Genomic DNA, 19,334 nt, shown 5'->3' on the forward strand with positions numbered 1-19,334 from the left:
CATTGCCTGACTTAAGATAGTGTTTTAGATGCGAAGTATCTTTTGCTCGGGGGTATGTAACGCGGCGTGGTCATCCGCACGCAGCGTTTGGTCCGCACTCACACTACGCATGCGCGACTCTCCTCCTTCCCTCTCTCCAACGGCTGCGCGTTACTCTCTCCACAGCACCTACTTGCGCTTCTCCTGCGTTCTCGCTTCTGCTCTCATGGCGCATACGCTACTCTCCTCCTCTAGTTTCCTCTCCTTCAAATGGCAGAGGACTGCGCGCGTTCAGTCCAGCGCTTGCCTCGATTGGCTCCTCTGAAATGCGGGCTCGACGAGGCGCTGGCTCGACATGTCGAAATTCTCTCCTGCGCAGCGCCGCGATGAGGGCCAGCGCATGCGCGTCCCCTCTCCCTCTCTCTCCTCTCCTACGCTGCCTCTCTCTCGCGCGCCTGTCGACGTTCCCCGCACGCCCTGTGAGAATTAACGGCCAGGCTAGAGGGAAGACACGACGCACGTAGTATTCCGGTATTCCTCTTTGCGTTCCACGACGCGAGGTCGGTAGCATGCCCGGCGAACGCCAACGGAACGCGATCGTGCAAGTGCTCCGGCTTCGCATCGCCTCATGGTCCCCTTTAGCGGGAAATGGTGCAATTTTTTCTGTTATAGTTTATGCTTTAAAGATATGGCAGAGTAGTGTGCATGCATTTTTTTTAACAATGCCCGTCAGATGTTAACCATCCACATGCTTTTCGATGTCTTGCAGAATATGACAGCTCTCGACATGTTCAAGATGTCCGAGGAGTTTTTCACATCCATGGGCCTGCCGCCAATGCCTAAAACATTCTGGGAACGGTCGGTGCTGACCAAACCGACTGACAGAAAGATTGTTTGTCACGCTTCGGCGTGGGATTTCTACATCGGCAAGGATGTAAGGTGAGCATATAAGTCTGGAACGGGTGTAAATAAAAAAAAAGGTAGAAGGGGAGAGGGAGCAGCAGGCGCTGGACGAAGCCGAATGGTCGTCGATACCACAGGAAAGCGGACGTTTCGAATACCACAAGACATTTCGAATGGGAGCGGATGTGCGCGCTGCAAAAAAGCTTGCATAAGATAGATGTGTTTACGGTGCACAATCTAGCAACGAAGACACCGTCCTTAATACTTACCGTGAACACAATGTAACATCGCCTGCAGATGTCTCAAAAAGATTGCTTGGATAATATGGATATTTAGGAATGGTGCACACAGATATAGCCTCAGGTCATGTGTATATGTTCTTTAGTATTCCTCCTGCGTTCTTTGGAACGTCTGGCGATTTGCGTCCCTTAACTTCGGACTCGTAAGAACCTCAAACTATACAGCATATCTAGTCACTCACCACTATTGCAACCAATTAAAGTGAAATTTTATGGCAATTGGCCTTGAAGCAGTGCTTTTTTGCTTGTTAACTACATCGTGATATGTAGGCTTTTGTCGAAGTGATCTTTATTGTGACACCGAATGCCAACAGGATCAAGCAATGCACACAGGTGAAGATGGAAGATCTGCTCGTTGTGCACCATGAAATGGGCCACATCGAGTACTTCCTCAAGTACGCCAAGCAGCCGGTCGTATTTAGGACTGGGGCAAACCCTGGTAAGCGCACACATTTCTTTGTCACTTCCTTTGTCATAATAACGACAGCCTGGTACGGCTCACGATAATGTGGTACAGCATTTGGCAACCCAGTCGTCCGTAGCTTAAGGGGACACTAAAGTGAAGCAATAAATTAGTTTAGACAGATAAATTATACTCTGAAAACTCTATTGCTGTTTATTTCACCGTCATAGTTTTATTAAAAAATCATTGTCAGACGTCTCACTTTTAAAATTCCCGCTTAAACTTCCGATGGTGACGTCACGGATTTCAAGGGGTTCTATCGTATTTTCGCCACATTGGCTCAACGAAACTTTCTGTAACTTGGTATGTTAAATCTCTAGATCTCTCAGAAGACAATGTACTTCACTTTTACCGATTACGAACTACGTAGGCGCTAGCACACGCCGCCAAAATCTATTACGTCACGGCGACTGGTGCGGGAACTTCAAGGTGGCGTCGCCACCCGCATTTTCTTTTTGCGCTTTTTCTCGCTTGTTCAGCGTCTGCTCGCGGTAAGCGTGGTGATTTCCTAATATGAGAAAAACCGTTTTACAGCAGTGGTCGGAAAATTCCGTGGCTTAAGCGCAAAACGCCAGGCCTTAAACCACCAACAGACGCTCGCGCTCGCGTGCTCCTCTGCTAGCAGATGCGCACGCTCTTCGCGTTTTTACCTCGGATGCTGAGGAGGGCATTCGGAGAGGTGGACAGACGAGCGGACGAACGCGTTCGCTGTAGACTCGTGCACAACTGAAACGCCACAACTAAATTTCGACCTCCAACTGAAGGCAAATGGCATACCTTACCACAAAACAAGCATCAAAACCGCATGATGTATGATAAGGCGCCTGTAAACAATGGGAACACCCTCCCAAGCGTTCCCGGTAAAGATTAGGTAGCAGCTGCTTTTCACTTCACACGAGGACTTTGAATGACGTCAAGCGGCCCTTCCTTCTCCCCGCGTCCGTGTGTTTCCCGGTTTCATCAAAAATGGAGACCCGTCTAGCAACTCATCCAGTTCATTCTAAGACTGCCATGGGCAGACCACGAAAATGAAAGAGACCAGAACAGCGTGAAAACAATGCTCGACGAAAGGAACAAATTCGTCTTGCTGAAAATGGTCGCGGAACCAATCACGGTCTACCACAGAGACCACAAAGCGATTATCACTACCATTACCACAAAGCAATAATACCCCCCCCCCCCCCCAATCAGCATGTGTGGTGTTTGATACAGGTTCGCTGGACATTCACGTTCGTAGAGCGGGATGGCGGCCAATTTTTTCTGTTGAGTGTATGTCCCTTTAAGTATGCCATGACTTGTTTGGTTTTTAGAAAATAATGAATTACGATGTCTAGGCTCACACACAATCTCGAAATAAATTCTCATGATTTCGAGCATTGCTTTCATCTTCATAAAGTTGTCGACTTTCTGCGGAACAATACCAAATCAGTGGTCGTTGATGGAATTATTTCAAGTACCTATTATTGATCATAGTCGCACTGAGTTAGTCTTTTAAAATAGCGATTGGCGTCATAGATTCTTTAGTTACTCAAAGATAATAAATATTGTTGAAGGACATCAGAATTCCTTGAAAGATTTTGCACTGTGCTAGGAAATGCGACACTACATGTTTCCTCGACATTGTTCTTTACGTGGTCCATTTTACCAGGGTATAAAAAAAGCTGCCAATTGTTAAAAAAAGAAATGCGCCGCTTTCGCTTTTGCACATCTGGAACACATTGCATGTTCTCGATTGTATTTCGATAGAAAAAAACTTAAAATAGGGAAAGAGATAGAATACGGCATTTAGCGTTCAGCAGCGTTGTACTGCAAGATTAAACTCGACCATGGTTTTATATGATAAGAGATATAGGTCGGCGATAAACACGGATGCAGAGAAATGTCAATATTTTATTATTACTGACTCCCTTCCAGGAGTGCCAACAAGCAAAATTCGCGACTGTTCTTTTTCTTTCTACTTTATGGCTTCAGAGACGGGAAAAGAGAGAAGATGACGTCATAAAAACAACTTCGCTCTGTGTCGCAAGTTCTACAACTTTTCAATTGCGCTAAAGCATGGATTATATAAAGGTAATCAGTAATGTAATCGTGAATACACTGAGACTATATAAACAATTATAGTTGCTGGTCTGAGCTGTATCAATCAAAAAGAGGGTAATTCTGTGGGCAATTTGTGGTTCATATACGGCTTCCAGCGCACAAAAAAAAAAAAACACGGACAAAGGTATGATGAAAACGAAATGAAAATGTGTGTCAATCTATGCCCCAAGCTGTCCAGCAGCTTCTACAGGCAGACATACAACTACAGTCGAACCTATTTATAACAACATCATAGTGTCATGAAAACGTATTATGTGCTGGGGAAATATCAATAAAGGGGGACGGCACTGTGCCCCTTCCACCCACCTTCCAGTTACGGAGAGTTTAGCTCGTTTTGCAGACGCACAGCTTTCTTGACTATATCTAACATAATTATATACAACTATATAGCAGAGGGGTGACGGGAGCGCGAGGCTGGTGGTGCGAACAGGACTGGAAAACCCGACGGGCGCCAGGAGGTGGCGGTTCGCGTTTTTTTTTTTTTTAATTGCGATAGCGATTATAAGGAAACTGCTGGCGCATTTTCGTCGTCGACGTCGCCGTGATGTTCCTGTATAAAGTTCAAGAGCGATAACACCATGCCGCGCGTCGTATGTTCTATGCGCGAGTGAAAGCTTGTGAGCCATAGCGGTTCAAGCGAAACAACGCGCCGCCCGTCTACGCAGCGCGGAAGAGGGGGAGGGAGGGTGGAGGAGAGTCCTGGAGGGAGGGCTGCGTGGCTCCGGCGGAAACTGCATACTTTGATCAGCTGGGCGCGCGCGCTTTATCTTGAAAGGGGTCAGCAGACGGCTCATACCTGTGCACGTGTCGTGTTCTCACCGTCAATTTGATTGAAGCAATAGACAGCACGAAGGTCGCTTTTACCCGTCCCACACGAGCACAAGAAATGGCATTCAGTAAATAGTTAAGGCAGGCCCGTAGCCAGGGAGGGAGGGCCTGCCCCCCCCCCCCCGAAATTTTGGTGAAGTAGGTGTTTTTCACCAAAAACAAATAATAAAAACAGGTGTTTTTCTCAAATAGTCAAGGTTTTCAGCAAGTGTCCCCAGCAATTCCTGGCTACGGGCCTGAGTTAACGCATTAAGTCCCTGAATGACATTTTTTTCGGCCGAGCTGCACATGTCTAAATCTGACTGCATTTGACCTGATGATGTCAATAACAGTGCCTTTTGAAATAAGTAATTTTAGGGTAATAGTAAAATATAAACAGGCATTTTAACAACTCTACTCTGCGTTCGTGAATGTAGAAGAAAGCATATTATTGTTGCCATTAGCTTGAGTTTGTTCATGTCTTTTACGCCATTGCAACCAACCACAGCAACTTCGGCCATTGCATGTTGAATCAGAAGCCTAGAATCCAACATGGTGTCTGTCATGTCGAAGCCGTTGCAATTCTGAATTGAATTTCACTAAAGTGCAATAACAATATCTGCGGTTTAACGTCCCAAAACCACGACATGATTATGAGAGACGCTGTAGTGGAGAGCACCGGCAATTTCGACCAACTGTGGTTCTTTAACGTGCACCTAAATCTAAGTACACGGGCCTCAAACACCTTCGCCTCCCTCGAAAATGCAGCCGCTGCAGCCAGGATTCGATCCCGTGAACTTCGGGTCAGCATTCGAGCACCGTAACCACTAGACCACCGTGGCGGGGCAATTTCACTATGGTGGAACTGGGAAATAACATAATATGTGTTAAAAGTCATGTTTAAAATATTTCTGACACGATAGATGCTATTTCAAATGTTTTATGTGTGCAGAGGAGCTATCAATGAGCAAGCTTTGGTGTCGAGAGCACGCATTTCTCAGTCAAATGAGTTCTAGCGAAGGCATTGGGTGACGAATAGAATTCAGGCGAATGCCATTTCATTTTCCCCTGTGGCACCGTGCAAATGGCATTAAACAATAAGGCATTAAGAAGTTAATGCCATTTTCTGTGCCTGTGTGGCACAGGTATTAGCAGTGGCCTTCTTTCCTTACACCAGGATTTTGTTGAGCTGCACCAAGTCAGATGCTAAAGGAGCTGAGCGCTGACCCTACTTCGTATAAAATTCTAAATTGTTGCTATCACATTCAATGTTTCACCCTTGCGGTGAAACTCACATGGCATAGAAGCATTGCAGTGGGTGATTACTTTTACCTCAGAAGACATTTGAAACCGTATAATGCAGCGGCTGCTCACCGTTGCATGATATATATATATATATATATATATATCTATTGCCGAAGCCGGTATTGTCCATATATGTAAGCTTCACTGCATAAATGGTATGATGTAACGTCTAAAAAGTTTTTCTTCCCTCTCCCAAGGTTTCCATGAGGCTATCGGAGATACAATTTCTCTCTCTGTGGCCACACCAAAGCACTTGAAAGCAGTCGGCCTGCTGGAAGACAGAGAGGAGGACGAAGGTACAGTGCAATTGTGTATCATTAAGCTTTCCGTAGTGCCTGCAATTACAGGGAGCACAGACACAGTGTGAAAAACACCAAGTCTGGAAAACAAGCTGAATACAACTACAACCAAACACATAGCAAAAAAAAACTCACAGGGTCGCTTATGCATACGCCTCAGACAACTTGAATGCTAAAGTTATCTTCTTCTTCTTCTCAGTCGACTTATTGATACTCCACCACCCACCTAAGCATTGCAAGCTCTCTGCACCCCACCTGGTTTTGCACTGCCTCCGTGACCGGCCTACCTTTGACCAAGTGACCATGTCATGTGATGGCGTCATCATGTGACACTATAGTGACGTCACAAAATTCGGCGATCTGTGACGTCATCACGTGATGACTTTTTGCACCACTCGTGTTGACACCACCAACGCGGTGTGCCGACGATCAATTTTCTAATTGATGAGGCATCTAATGTTTTCACCTTAATATATCTGTACCTGGATGTTTTACTCACACGAAATTGGAACAGACCAGACAGGCGTTAGCAATATTCGGAATGAAAACTAGGCAGTGCATTGTTCATGCTTACTACATCAGCATTTTCTGGAAGAACAGCTGAATTTCACTCATATATATATATATATGTGCATATGTTTGCAGGTGTCCCTCTAGATGAATTGTGTGTGTGTTTGAATATGTGCGTGTATGTATAGGAATACAAACTGAAAAATTACAGGAAGGGGGAGGTTTCCTTCACAGCGGAATCATGCGGAGGAAAGTGGAGAACAAGCGTAACAGTTCATCATGGCTAAACGTGACGACATCGTAACGACAAAAGAGATACTGCAATGCATGAATGCGCGTCTGTCTGCTGCATGAGGTGGCGCCACAGTAGCGTGCCCTCCTAAAGCGCTGTCACCGTTCACCAGCCTTTCATCGATGAGTGTCTGTAAAGTCCCTAGATTTTTTCCTTTGAGAAAATTATTGAGAGATTTTAATTATCCGCGCCAGCCGCGCTGCTTACAGTGTTCTCATCATGTTGAGCGACGCGACCGGTGGAAGTCATGGGTCATGCCTGCTCACCTATACAAGTGAGACGTACAACTCCTCCAACTTATGTGCCGCTCCTTACTTGTACAGGAAATAATATTGATGAGAACTAACAGACAATAATGCCAAGAAAAGTATAGAGGATGTTATTTGTAATAATTAGGATATAAATGTGAAGAAAGTAAAGTGGACAAAAAGATAACTTGCCGCCGGCAGGGACTGAACCTGCGACCTTCGAATAACGCGTCCGATACTCTACCACTGAGCTACGGCGGCGGTCATCCCCCCCGTCCACTTTATATGGTATATATTCTTCCTTGACATTATTGTCTGTTAGTTCTCATAAATATTGTGTCTGAGCCCTTAAAGGTAACCATATTTTCTTCATTCATAGCGAGGGTCTCGTTCTGGCAGACATGGTGCCTTCGGTAGTATGCGAGGGATTATTGGTCAGTTGCCCGCTCGTAAAAAGATCATGTGCTACGTGAGGCCAAGAAGGCAGAAAAAGAGTGTTCCACGCTCGCCGCCATGGCTGCGATCGGCGCTGACTAACACTATACTTTCCTTGGCATTATTGTCTGTTAGTTCTCATTAATATTGTGTCTATAACAAATATAAAAACGAGCCCTTAAAGGTCATCTTCTTTTCTTTGTATGGGAAAGAGGGCATATGCGTACAGTGTGCAACATTCTTCTTTCCAGTCCACAGCACAATAAAAAAAAAACAGGCCAGGCAATCTTGAACAGTGTTTTATGCTATTTTGCATTGCTCACTATGCATGCAAGAATGCGATGCCATGCTGGGCAGGTTAGTCTCGAGACAGGCTTGGCATGCTATTTTGGGTGGTTCATGAGGAAGGAACAAAACATTAAAAAAAAATACATATTATGAGGTTGTCCCTCTGGAATCACTTGTGATTATTTCATGAAAAAATATATCCTAAACGCATGCGAATCATGACATAATTGTACCATCTCACTACAATTAATTTTTTGCACCAAGGTCCTTTTTCCTTCTGCCAAATGCTTAACTTTGTTTCACACTCTACAAATATCAACAATCAAACAACACAAGCCTCAATTCTGGATTTTTTCTTATGTATAGGTTCATAAATAACTTTTATTTATTTATTTACTTACTTATTTACTAATACACATATATGTGCACATGTGAGAGCTTGTACACATGCTCAAAGCATCCTAACAAGCGCTGATATGCCTGCATAACAGAATAGACAGTCTAGCCTGTGGTGGGAGGGTTCGAGCCGAGGCGGCCGGGGAGGCAGGCTGAAGCCCGAGGGCTGCGAGTAAAGACACACGCTCCAAGTCCCTAGCAGAAGTGCCCCTGTTTATTCACAGTACACCCTTTATATAGTACATCCTATAGAGGGCACCTCATATTTGACTTGGCACTCGCACCCTCTACAGTGCTTGTTTGCCTATTGGCGTAATTGGTGCAGAAATGGCACTATATGCTATACAACAGGCCCCTGTCCAGTCACACCTTCCACTTTTATGCATTGACTAGTGCCATTTATACTAAGGTCAACCCATTACAATAGTAGATATGTCTTTACTGGGAAACCACAATGCTTAGACAACAAAACAAAAAGAAATAAGAAATATAGATGCGCTCATCGTGTACAGTACTCACGGATTCAAATGAGACATCAAATTTTTTAGTATAACGACTGGTGTTTTCAATTGTTTAGGTAACCACGTCATATTGCGGCAAATCTGGTCTCTGCGGAATTTTGGCTCCGATCTACACGTTCGAGTCAAAATTACGCCAATATGACCCGAACTGAAGACGGTGGAGACAAAAGTATGTGCGTTATTGAGCACTAAATTGTCCTGTTTCAATCCATGAGTATTGTACTTGTGTGGGTCTGCTTTCAATGTGTTTCATCATGCCGGCACCACAGCTTTCCAATGGTCACAATAACATGTTGGAGTGCTCACAACACTTTAATGCGTCCAAATTGAAGCAGTGTACACAGCCTGGGAACAGCCCTAAATATAGGACAATAGAAAGAAACAAGACATTTCACAGAAGAAACATTGAAAGGCTTATTTTTAGACCTTCTCGTTTTCTTAATGCTTTTTTTTCCATTTTTTTGCACTGTTTGTTTTCAAAATATGCAACAACCAGCTCAACTAGTTAAATTATTAGACAGTCTGATCGAGCACTCGTAAAAGTAATAATAATAATTGTTGAGGTTTAACATCCCAAAACCATGATATGGTTATGAGGGATGCCGTAGTGGAGGGCTCCAGAAATTTCGACTACCGGGGGTTTAATGTGTGCCTAAATCTAAGCACACGGGCCTCAAGCATTTTCACCTCCATCGAAAATGCAGCCGCGGCGACCGGAATTCAATCCCACGACCTTCAGGTCAGCAGTCGAGCAGCATAACCACTAGACCACCGTGGCGGGTCACTCATGGAAGAATATTAGGGATGACACTGCAGCATTGTGAAATAGAGGCAATGCACAACCACTGTGACACCAAGAGTAACCAGTGACATTGGAACACCCACGCGACAACTGCTGAAGATACTGATGGATGTCATGTACAGTGGGAATCAAATTAATGCAAAGCAGTCCAGCAAGGAACTGCATACACCGCATTCTTTGACTTTGAGACAAATCAAAGCACTCATGTACTAATGACATGTCATTTACATGTCATTTGCCATGTTTATCATGCATGCATGTACATTTTTTGTATATACCATGCGAACGAAACGACCATGATGGCTTCACGACGTTTGCATCATGTCATCTGTGTAAGGATGAGCGAATATTCTAGCACTTTGATATTCGAACGAATATTGCAGTACTCAAATTCACTTCGACATGAACTTAGATTATTAGAAATTTCGAAGTATTTGAAATGAATGAATATATGTATTGTAAGCACATTTAACGTACTTCATCTTTCTCACTTGTACATAGCCATCATCATCGCTATTCTGCTTCTTGGTGTTGTGTGCCGAGGCAGACACTGCGGATTAAACGGTTCTGCTGGCGTCATCTGGTCCGGTCGTCCTGTGTCTTTCAGTATATTTAAGCGCATACAACCCCCCTGTAATGGTGGTTTCACTGCAATGTGGTGATGCTATGCCGTGAAACCACTCATCCATGGGAAATCTGTACTGCTGCGAAGCCACACTTTAAGGTTAAATGCACACACATAATCAAAAGCATACGGACCACGGAAGCGTGAGCTGAAATCGCTGTCTACGCCACCTAGTCGTGAGCCATCTGCTGTTGAGAGCATTGCTTTGACGGAATAGCTGTCGAGAGCATTACTCTGACAGAATTCGTCAGAGAAATGCTCTCGACAGCAGACAGCTTGCCACTAGACAGCGTAGACAGCAAAGGTATACGGACGGCAATGGTCCATATACTTTTGCTCACGGGTGTACATATTACCTCCATCTCAATTCATTTTTAATTTAAGTGCTGGTTATACGGGCTTATATGCGTTAAATATATGGTAATTTTTCAAATGTAACATACTATACCCACTATAACTTGCACCCTACTGTTATACAAATCTTGCTACTATTCAAAGTTGCTTCCACTTCACTTCGAACTAAAAAGAGACATTCACACATGCATAGTTCCAATTCTTAAAAATATTGCACATCTTAGGTGGGTCATGACAAAAATGCTCATTTCCCTTAATAGTATGTAAAATTACTATTCGAACTATTTTATTCGAAATTTTTCGACCAAATCACTATTCACCCATTCCTACATTTGTGTTATTCATGTTGTGACACAGATGACATGCATGTCATGACCATTCTTGTCGTAACCCGTCATTCATGTCCAGAAAGGATAGGCAGCGCAGACACCCTGCAATTGGAGCAAATGGAGGATCTACCAGCAAATGGACAAATGAGTGGCGAAAATGTGCGAAGAAAATGTGCGAGCGCAAACCTGCAACACTGTCATCCTGCATTTCAGAAACGGACATCAACTACCTGCACAGTATTGCCATGAGCAAGGTGTCCATCATCCCCTCCGTGTACATTTTTGACCTCTGGAGGTGGAACGTGTTTAAGGGCAAGTACAAGCCAGAAGACTACAACAAGGCTTGGTGGACTCTGTTGTGAGTGCCAGTTTATGCTTCATTCAGGATCTCGTGGCTTTTATGACTGGTCAACTCATCTTGACACCCCTAAGCAGCACAGGTTATAATAAAGGCAATGAAGTAAAGGATTCTACACTGATTCTAGCTACAACAGGTACTCCAGCACGTATCAAAAGTCACTGTACGTGGGTATTTTTTAAATTTTAGTTCTATCAACAGACACCTTCGGTATTAAACTCTGGCAGAAAAATCACACTATCTCCCGCTAAAGGGGACCATGAGGCGATGCGAAGCAGTGTTTCGGCATGTAGAGCCCACGTTTCAGAGGTGGAGTGGAGAGGGGGAAAGGGGACAGGGGAAGTGGAGAGGGGGAAAGGGGGAGGGGAGAGGGGAAGGGGAGGGGAGAGGGGGATGGGAGAGGATGGGTGGAGAGGGGGATGGGAAAGGGAAATGAGAGGGGGAAAGGGAAGGGGAGAGGTGATGTGCAGAGGGAAAGGGGAGAGAGAGGGAGTGGAGAGGGGAAGTGGAGAGGGTTTGCGCATGCGCAGTAAGGGTGGTCACGCTGCACACCACCACCACCACCACCACCACCACCGGATTGAACTCCGCTATAAGATGCTTCACATCTAAAAATCAACCATCGACCAATCATTAAAACACGCACACAAAGACAAAGATGTTTCGGTCCCGCTAAGGGGACCTTGTGCACAATGAAACTCTGTTTTATGTTCAGCAACAAAACATATTGCGAGTTGTATCTAGCACGAAAAACATTTTTGAAAAATCTTAGATCCACAAAGTATGGCAATGAACATCAAACCACAAAATAAGGGAAATTGTTTGAAGGGCTCATTTCTTTTACACAACCTAATAAATCGAACATACAATTAAGACAGGGAAAGAATAGGGGACGTTATTTGTTATTTTTAACTGTAATGTGGTAACTATGACGCAAATTATGACTCATGGATCGAAGGCTGGGGGCTCTGGCCCCACCAGTGGACTCATTAGGTTGAAGAGCAAACCAAACACGCATGAAAAGAGGTCAGAAGGAATAAAGCGGAGTCATAACTTCCAAAGGTACTATGTGATGCAAAGCAGAGCTTGTCGATGAAATAAAATATCTAGTAAACAACCGTCAAGACAGACATCTCAATATAGACATCAGCACTGATTGCCCATTTACTGCTCACAAATTTTTGGTCCATGTTTAACACTCCAAGAGAGTAGGCTCACTTGTATTGCATGACCAAACATTTTTAGCATGTATAAACTATTAACACAATGTGAGAAACAAAACATTATGGGTTAGTGGCTCAAAGAACATTATGACGAAGTAGTTTATTAAGGCGCAACCTTTATATGGCACATGAGTAAAAAAATGCAGTGTTGGGAGTTAACATGAAAAGTACCAAAAGTCACATGTGGCACATAGCTACATTTGCCTGCTGAGAATTAAAGTTTCTTTAAAGTCAATGAAATGTGAATTAAAGCAAATTAATGAAGCAAACTGTATGCCAAGTGATTTAGAATTGTTAGGTGCATGAGATAATTTATATGTGAATTAAGGTTAACTAAAGGGAATCAAAGGGTGAATTAAAGTTCATCAGAGCTGCTTCAAATGTGTATTAACAGCGAATCAAACAAACATGAGAGCATAGGCTTTCGCCTCTTCTCTCAGCATTAGATAAAGAGACTGTCAATTTGCTATTGAGATTTGTGCAGTGTAACCTTTATGACACAGAATAGATTTCTACATTAAAGGGGTGGTGCCATCAAATTTCGAGGCTATAACAAGCCTGTTGTGGGTTTCCTTTGTATGCAAGGACACTCCACACGAAGGGTCGGACACAGCAAACGTTTAGAATATATTTTAATTCACTTCCAAAGTGTACCTAAATGCTCATTCTCCCGATCGAAACCCATCGCTAGCGCGCCAACACTGACGTAGATCTGTAGGATGGGCAACGAAAGTTGTAGTGACGTCACACCAAATCTGCTGTAGTAACGTGAGTGACCTCCGGACCTCCGCCACTTCCGCAACGTACGTACCAGCTGTAGTGAACTAGAATACATTCTAGTTCACTATAGTACCGGCAAAGCATCGGTTGCTACATCACTCGCTGAGTTTCGATCGCTTCCTGGTGATGTGCGTCACAGCCTTGTGTGGTCACGTGACCACGCCTCCTACACTTCTACGTCACTGCCCAACCTCGGCGCCCAGAAACCGAAACCGAAAGTTGTCCAAATAAATAGGCGATATTAAATTATTTAGCGAGAATACATGAATTTTGGTGCGTGCATCATGCTTCCTGGAGCTATAGGAAACGCTTACAGCAAAGAACGCGCAAGCCACAAATTTGGTGGCACCACCCCTTTAACGTTGACCACCTGAGGTCCTCGATTTCGCACTTCAATCTAAGCATATCCAAATGCACCCACTGTGGCAGAAATCAAACCAACGATTTCAATCTCAGTACTGTAACACCATAGTCTTATTGGGCCAAACTATAGTGTTCAGGGGATATTGCAGACTACTCAATAACAAAGATGCCAAGCAGGTAGGATAATATTTGGCATGAACGGATACACAGGCAGAGTGAGATCAATTCTAGTTTCAGACGACTTACCACAATGCACCTTGTTCTAGTAGATGACTTTTTGTGCTGCCTTTCTTGTCCAAGAAAAAAAATAGACTGTTCTGCAGTATGCTGTTTATCTCTTACATCCTCACATCTCTTCAATAAGGGGAGACTGAAGATGCCGAACTTATATTTCAGACTGAATTACCAAGGAATTTGCCCTGGTGTTCCACGAGCACCAGATGACTTTGACCCACCATCAAAATACCACATATCTGCCAACGTACCATACATAAGGTAAGCTTTACCTTTTACAGCGTCGTAAACATCTTACACAGTGGAAACAATACATTCAAAAAGAAAGAGAATCCTACATCTTCAGCCATAATCTATGTCATCTTCAGCAATCAAATATAAAATGAATCAAGTTCTATTTATGTACAGCGGCAGCTAATCATACAAAGTTCTCAATAAAGAGGCTATCTTTAGCATTTATTATCATTAAATTGCCTCACAGAAATACCAGCATTTTCATTAAGTGCCTATTATTGTGCTGTGGTGTTTCAGTTAAGTGCAATTCTGTATGATATATGATACAACTAGCAATTATGGGCTCCTTTGTGTGTGAGTAGAGATTGGTTTCACCAGAATAAAGAACAAATTTGAGGCAAAATATACCGTTGGCAGAGGCAATGTTTTCTTAGCACTAGAGTAAGTATCAGAGTTATAAAAATGAACCTGGCTGCACTGTTTATGGTGAAGATAGCACATAGGAGCTGCCACCCTCTATGAACCTGTAACATCAGCAGTAACAAATAACTCAATGAATAGAGGAAGAAGGCCTTCTTTTTGCTTGCGTCAAACTCCTAAAGATTATGCAAAGCAAAAATTACCGTAGCATACTTCTACAAATGATCAAGCAAAGATACTGGTGTTTCAATTGGTCTATCAAGGATGACCTTATCGATAATTAAAGAAAGCTGTACTAGTGAAAGCTATGAGAAATACATTCCACTTCTAAAGCAATATTTATGTTTTATTGAGTGATTGCGATAATTTTTTGTAAGGCTTTAAAAAATCACGGTCATTTACTATGCCTCTATACCTGCAGTTCATCAAATATAACACGCAACATCGGCTCGATGGCAAGCAACTCTATTTTTTGAGAAAGTGAGGTTTTTTTTATGCAGATGTGCCCAAACAAAACAGGCTTCTTTAATTATTTTTCAAAGAAAACTATTGGTTTGGTTTAGTCTTTCTTCGCTCGGCACTAGTTCTATTACGTAACATGCCCAAATTTCGGAGTTGCAGCTTCGTTTTGCAGACCTTATAGCAACCTTGAACAACTTTTTTCCTTTCTTCAATGCAGGTATTTTGCAAGCATCATTCTGCAGTTCCAGTTCTACAAGGCACTTTGTGAAGAAGCCAATCACACTGGCCCATTGCACAAGTGCGACTTCTACAGGTCGAAAGAAGCAGGAAAGCTATTTGGGTACGTTCGCTTCACATTCCGGGCAAATGCCTAAAATGGCGGAGTGATTGCACAGTACTCCTCCAAGGGTTACGAACGGGAACACCGAAATCATCTCCAAGAGACCACAGCGGATGAACACGGTTTCCCCACGCAAAGGTGTTTGATGACACTGAATGGTAACGGTAAAATTACTTGTTACACATCACCAGGGTGTCGGAACGAAATGTTCTTCGTTTCGGTTTTAGTTTCGTTCCACCGCAAAAAGTTCCGTTCCGTTTCTGCTTCGGATCGAACAAAAAACGTTCCGTAATGGTTCGTAACGTTTTTTTTAAATGAAAAAGTTCGAAGTAAAGGTAATCATAAAAAACATTGGATTTGTGATGTAGTTACTTGCCCTCCTCTTAAGAAAGTGGGACAAGGGTAAAACACGTTCTTCAGAGGAGTGGAAGTAACTGTACCACGAATTCCTACCAACTAGCACAAACCAGTATTAATTTCAAAGTCATGGTATTTATTTTCTCAAAAGACAAACACCAATTTTTTTAGTGGGTTCAATGCTTTGTGTCAAGGGAGCGAGCACGATCTCAGAAGCAGCACGTCATTGAGTGTACTCTCTGATGTGCGAGACCGCTGTTCTGATAGAAAGATAGCCAGGCCTGCGCGGAATACGCAGCACAGTCACAGCTTTCGCTGTGACTGTGCTGCGTATTCCGCACAGTCTCTTGGGACAACTAATACAAGTACACATGCAAGGTACCCACTACACCATAAATCATCACAATTTTTCTGAAGTAGCGAAGTTCCCACTATGCCATTTTTCGTCATTCTTCGGAGAATCGTGGTACCCGCTACACATATGTAAGGCATTATGAGCACTTTGTGCTGTGGCTGATGCTGATGAAGTATTATGGCTGGACACTTTGCAGTGAGTGGGAAGCAGTGTTGCAGAATGGGTGCCTCTATTCCATTCAGTTCCATTCCGGGGAAGCAGAACTTGCCGCAATTCTATTCCTTTCAATTCCTCGGAATGAAAAAACTTAGCGCATTCGGACTCTGGGAATGGCCGGGCAGTTCAATTCCATCAGTGTAATTCCTCCACGTAAGAAAGGCATCTTGATAGTTTCATCGAGTTAAGAATGAACGCCCCATAAAGCTGATGTCATCAGATGCATTAAGAACTGCAAAAGTACGCAAAACACGTTACCAAGGTCGAGAGATAGTAGCTTGGTGACATATCTCGTGCAGTACAACCAGCCTACTAATTCCCATAGGGGCAGTTCTCCCGCTACCTATAGTATTTTCATGGTCAGCGTGTTTGAACGAATAATGGTGTTTTAATATTGTTTAAGCTTAAATGGTGCTAATGCTAAAATGACGACATAGCGTATTTTTTTGCTGACAAAAGTAGTATTCAAGAAGGCTAAGCAGTTTTGCCACGCGTCTGGAGCGGTCGGGACTATGGAGAAAACTAAGATTTGGTTAACGGGGAAGAAAACCCTCTAGATCTGCTCGTATTAATTGGAACAGTGCACCGCTCGGGCACCTTGTGCCTTTGCATCGAATACGGAACGCTGTGCCGCACTGCTCGTCAGCACTCACGCTTGTCAAGCGCGCCTCACAAGCATGGATGGGGCGAGGAGAACTTTCTGCGTTCGTCTGTGCGCAGGTATGCAATGTCTTCCTTGTCGCAAAGGTTATTTACGTGTGTCAGGTACTACACTGCTCGTGAGATAAAGATTAGGCTGTGCATAGAGTATTCGCCACTTTCGGGTGGGGGTATCAATGGGTACCAACGCGCAGAAATCATTTGTTTTCTCCTTTCAGTATCTGCTGGGATAGAGCATTCGTTTGTACACTAACTTATGCCTCGGTTTGTAGTAGGCGCGTTGCTTAAAAATGTACCGTGCTTGTAATTAGCCAAGCCATTTTAAAAATACTGCTTTATTGTTAATTTCGAGGCTCTGACTTACTAATGTTTGAAGTTCGAAAAACTGGACGTAGACGAAAACTTGCTCTATTTTCGAAAAACGGCGTAATTCTACTCCCATTCCATTTCGTGCAAAAGGCATTTAATTCCATTCTCATTCCATTCCTCCAAGTGTTGTCCCCATTCCATTCCGGGATCGGGAAAATGTGGAATGATTCCGGAGTCATTTCAATTCTGGTGGGACAACTCCGCAACACTGGTGGGAAGCATGAAAGCAGGGCTTAAACTCTCCTTTCATTGGAAGGGGGGCCCTCAGAGGGTGGCGACCTATATACATACATACACACATCCATACAGCCCTCCTTAAGAAATGGAAGGGTCCCCCCCCCCCTCGAGCTTCCCCTGACTTTAAGCCCTGCATTAAAGCACAAACTCTGCGCTATAAGCATTTTCTGATGACTGGATGTTATTTTCCTCTTGTGCCACGCCATATTACATATGTTAATGCGATTCCTTGCCCAACATGACGCCTGTATAGAGTGTTTTTGTGGAGGAGTTACAAGCACCAGCGTGGCACTGTGGTGGAAGACCCGACTGCCACACAGATGGCGTGGGTTCGAATCAGATCTGATCCTAGAAATTTGTTTCTCATTTAATTTTTTTCTTGTATCACGCGATAGCAGTCACGGACACTGACTGCGGCGGACAACTATGGTGCCAAAGTCAGCTGCTGTGATCTCATAACAGCTTTCGCTGTAACAAACTTCAGCGCCGACAATGCCCTCTCCACTTTGGCCTGCGTGACAGGCGCGCGAAAGTCAACTGGCATTAATATGAACATCTCTGGTTGCCACTGTTTTCGTTTTTCGCAGAATTTTTTGTTTCGCATATCTTTGCTTTGGAAATCCTGCCTGAGGTAAGCGCTAATACTGTACCCTGAGATATGCATAACTGCTCACGTTGCATGAGCTCAGTTGTTCAGGATTGCGAAGTTTTCTCGTGAACCGAAAAACGATTGAAAAAATTTCGGTTTCACTCCGGAACGAAATAATAGATAAAGTTTCGGTTACGTTTTCGTTCCGGTCAAAAATGTCGTTTTTTTCGGTTTTCGTTTTAGGTTTTCGTTCCGTTCCGACACCCTGCACATCACTGCATCAGATACACAGCATTTGCAGATGCTGTTGCTGATGGCACAGCACCAGGCAGCATGACCTAGAAAGAAGATCAAATTTTCTCCACGTTAGCCAAATTTTTCAGAGGCTCGCTCTATGTCTAACAGCTCTTAGCTATGCTATGGAGCAAAGCACCGTATAGTCTTCCTCTTTTGCAGTGTACTTGCAGCTTTATGTTACACTGTCAGCAGGTGTTTAATATCCACCCTGTAGAAAGGTGCTGAATTATTTTTGAACAGTGTACTGTACACAACAGTGGGTACCATTGTCTACAGTAACCTTGCCAGGAAGTTCGTCAGGAGGGAATGCACAGAGGAAGGGGGAATTGTGAAAAAGCATTTTTCTGCGGGCTATTCTGGAGCACAGAAATTTCCAAATAAAGTTAAGAAGTAGAGGTGGGGGGGGGGGGGGGGATTTTTTTCCAGCAAGCAGCAGAGCTTCACTACAACATGCACTAATAAAGATCACACACTAGCCTACATCACTGCATTACTGCACAACCATACAAAAGTACAGTCACAGAGACCTACTACAGTACATGGTGTAAAAAATGTTTAAACACGCGATATATGAATTGAAAGAAAAGTTTATTTCCAAGTTCCCATCAAAGCCTTGAGCATAACTGCTTGCACAACATGCAAACGCTGCCTTTTGAACTTCACAACTAAATGATGTTGTCTCTGTCCATTACTACAAAAATGGACTACACATATTCGATGCATAAGACAGCTTTTGGCTAAGTGTTTGTCATGCTTGTTGTAGACTTTATCATGCCAAAAAGAAGATTTTCAGTACATGCTGCCAAGACCCCACATTTTTTACGTCTAGATATCCACCCTGTAGCAATCAGCTGCAAAGACAATACTACAACCAAGCCCAGATAT

The 19,334-nt window shown here is 43.6% G+C and overlaps 1 protein-coding gene across 1 annotated transcript in view; it reads left to right on the forward strand.

Moving 5' to 3' along the window:
* The window catches only part of LOC119395040 (angiotensin-converting enzyme), a 168,648-nt gene that overhangs the window by 79,714 nt on the left and 69,600 nt on the right, over positions 1-19,334 (forward strand). The window contains exons 8-13 of the mRNA XM_037662333.2: positions 749-918; positions 1,496-1,620; positions 6,054-6,152; positions 11,169-11,313; positions 14,076-14,174; positions 15,247-15,369. Of these exons, the coding sequence (XP_037518261.1) occupies positions 749-918; positions 1,496-1,620; positions 6,054-6,152; positions 11,169-11,313; positions 14,076-14,174; positions 15,247-15,369 (761 nt within the window). The remainder of the gene's footprint in view (positions 1-748; positions 919-1,495; positions 1,621-6,053; positions 6,153-11,168; positions 11,314-14,075; positions 14,175-15,246; positions 15,370-19,334) is intronic.

This window comes from Rhipicephalus sanguineus, chromosome 5 (assembly GCF_013339695.2).
Source record: "Rhipicephalus sanguineus isolate Rsan-2018 chromosome 5, BIME_Rsan_1.4, whole genome shotgun sequence".
NCBI classification, from domain to species: Eukaryota; Metazoa; Arthropoda; class Arachnida; order Ixodida; family Ixodidae; genus Rhipicephalus; species Rhipicephalus sanguineus.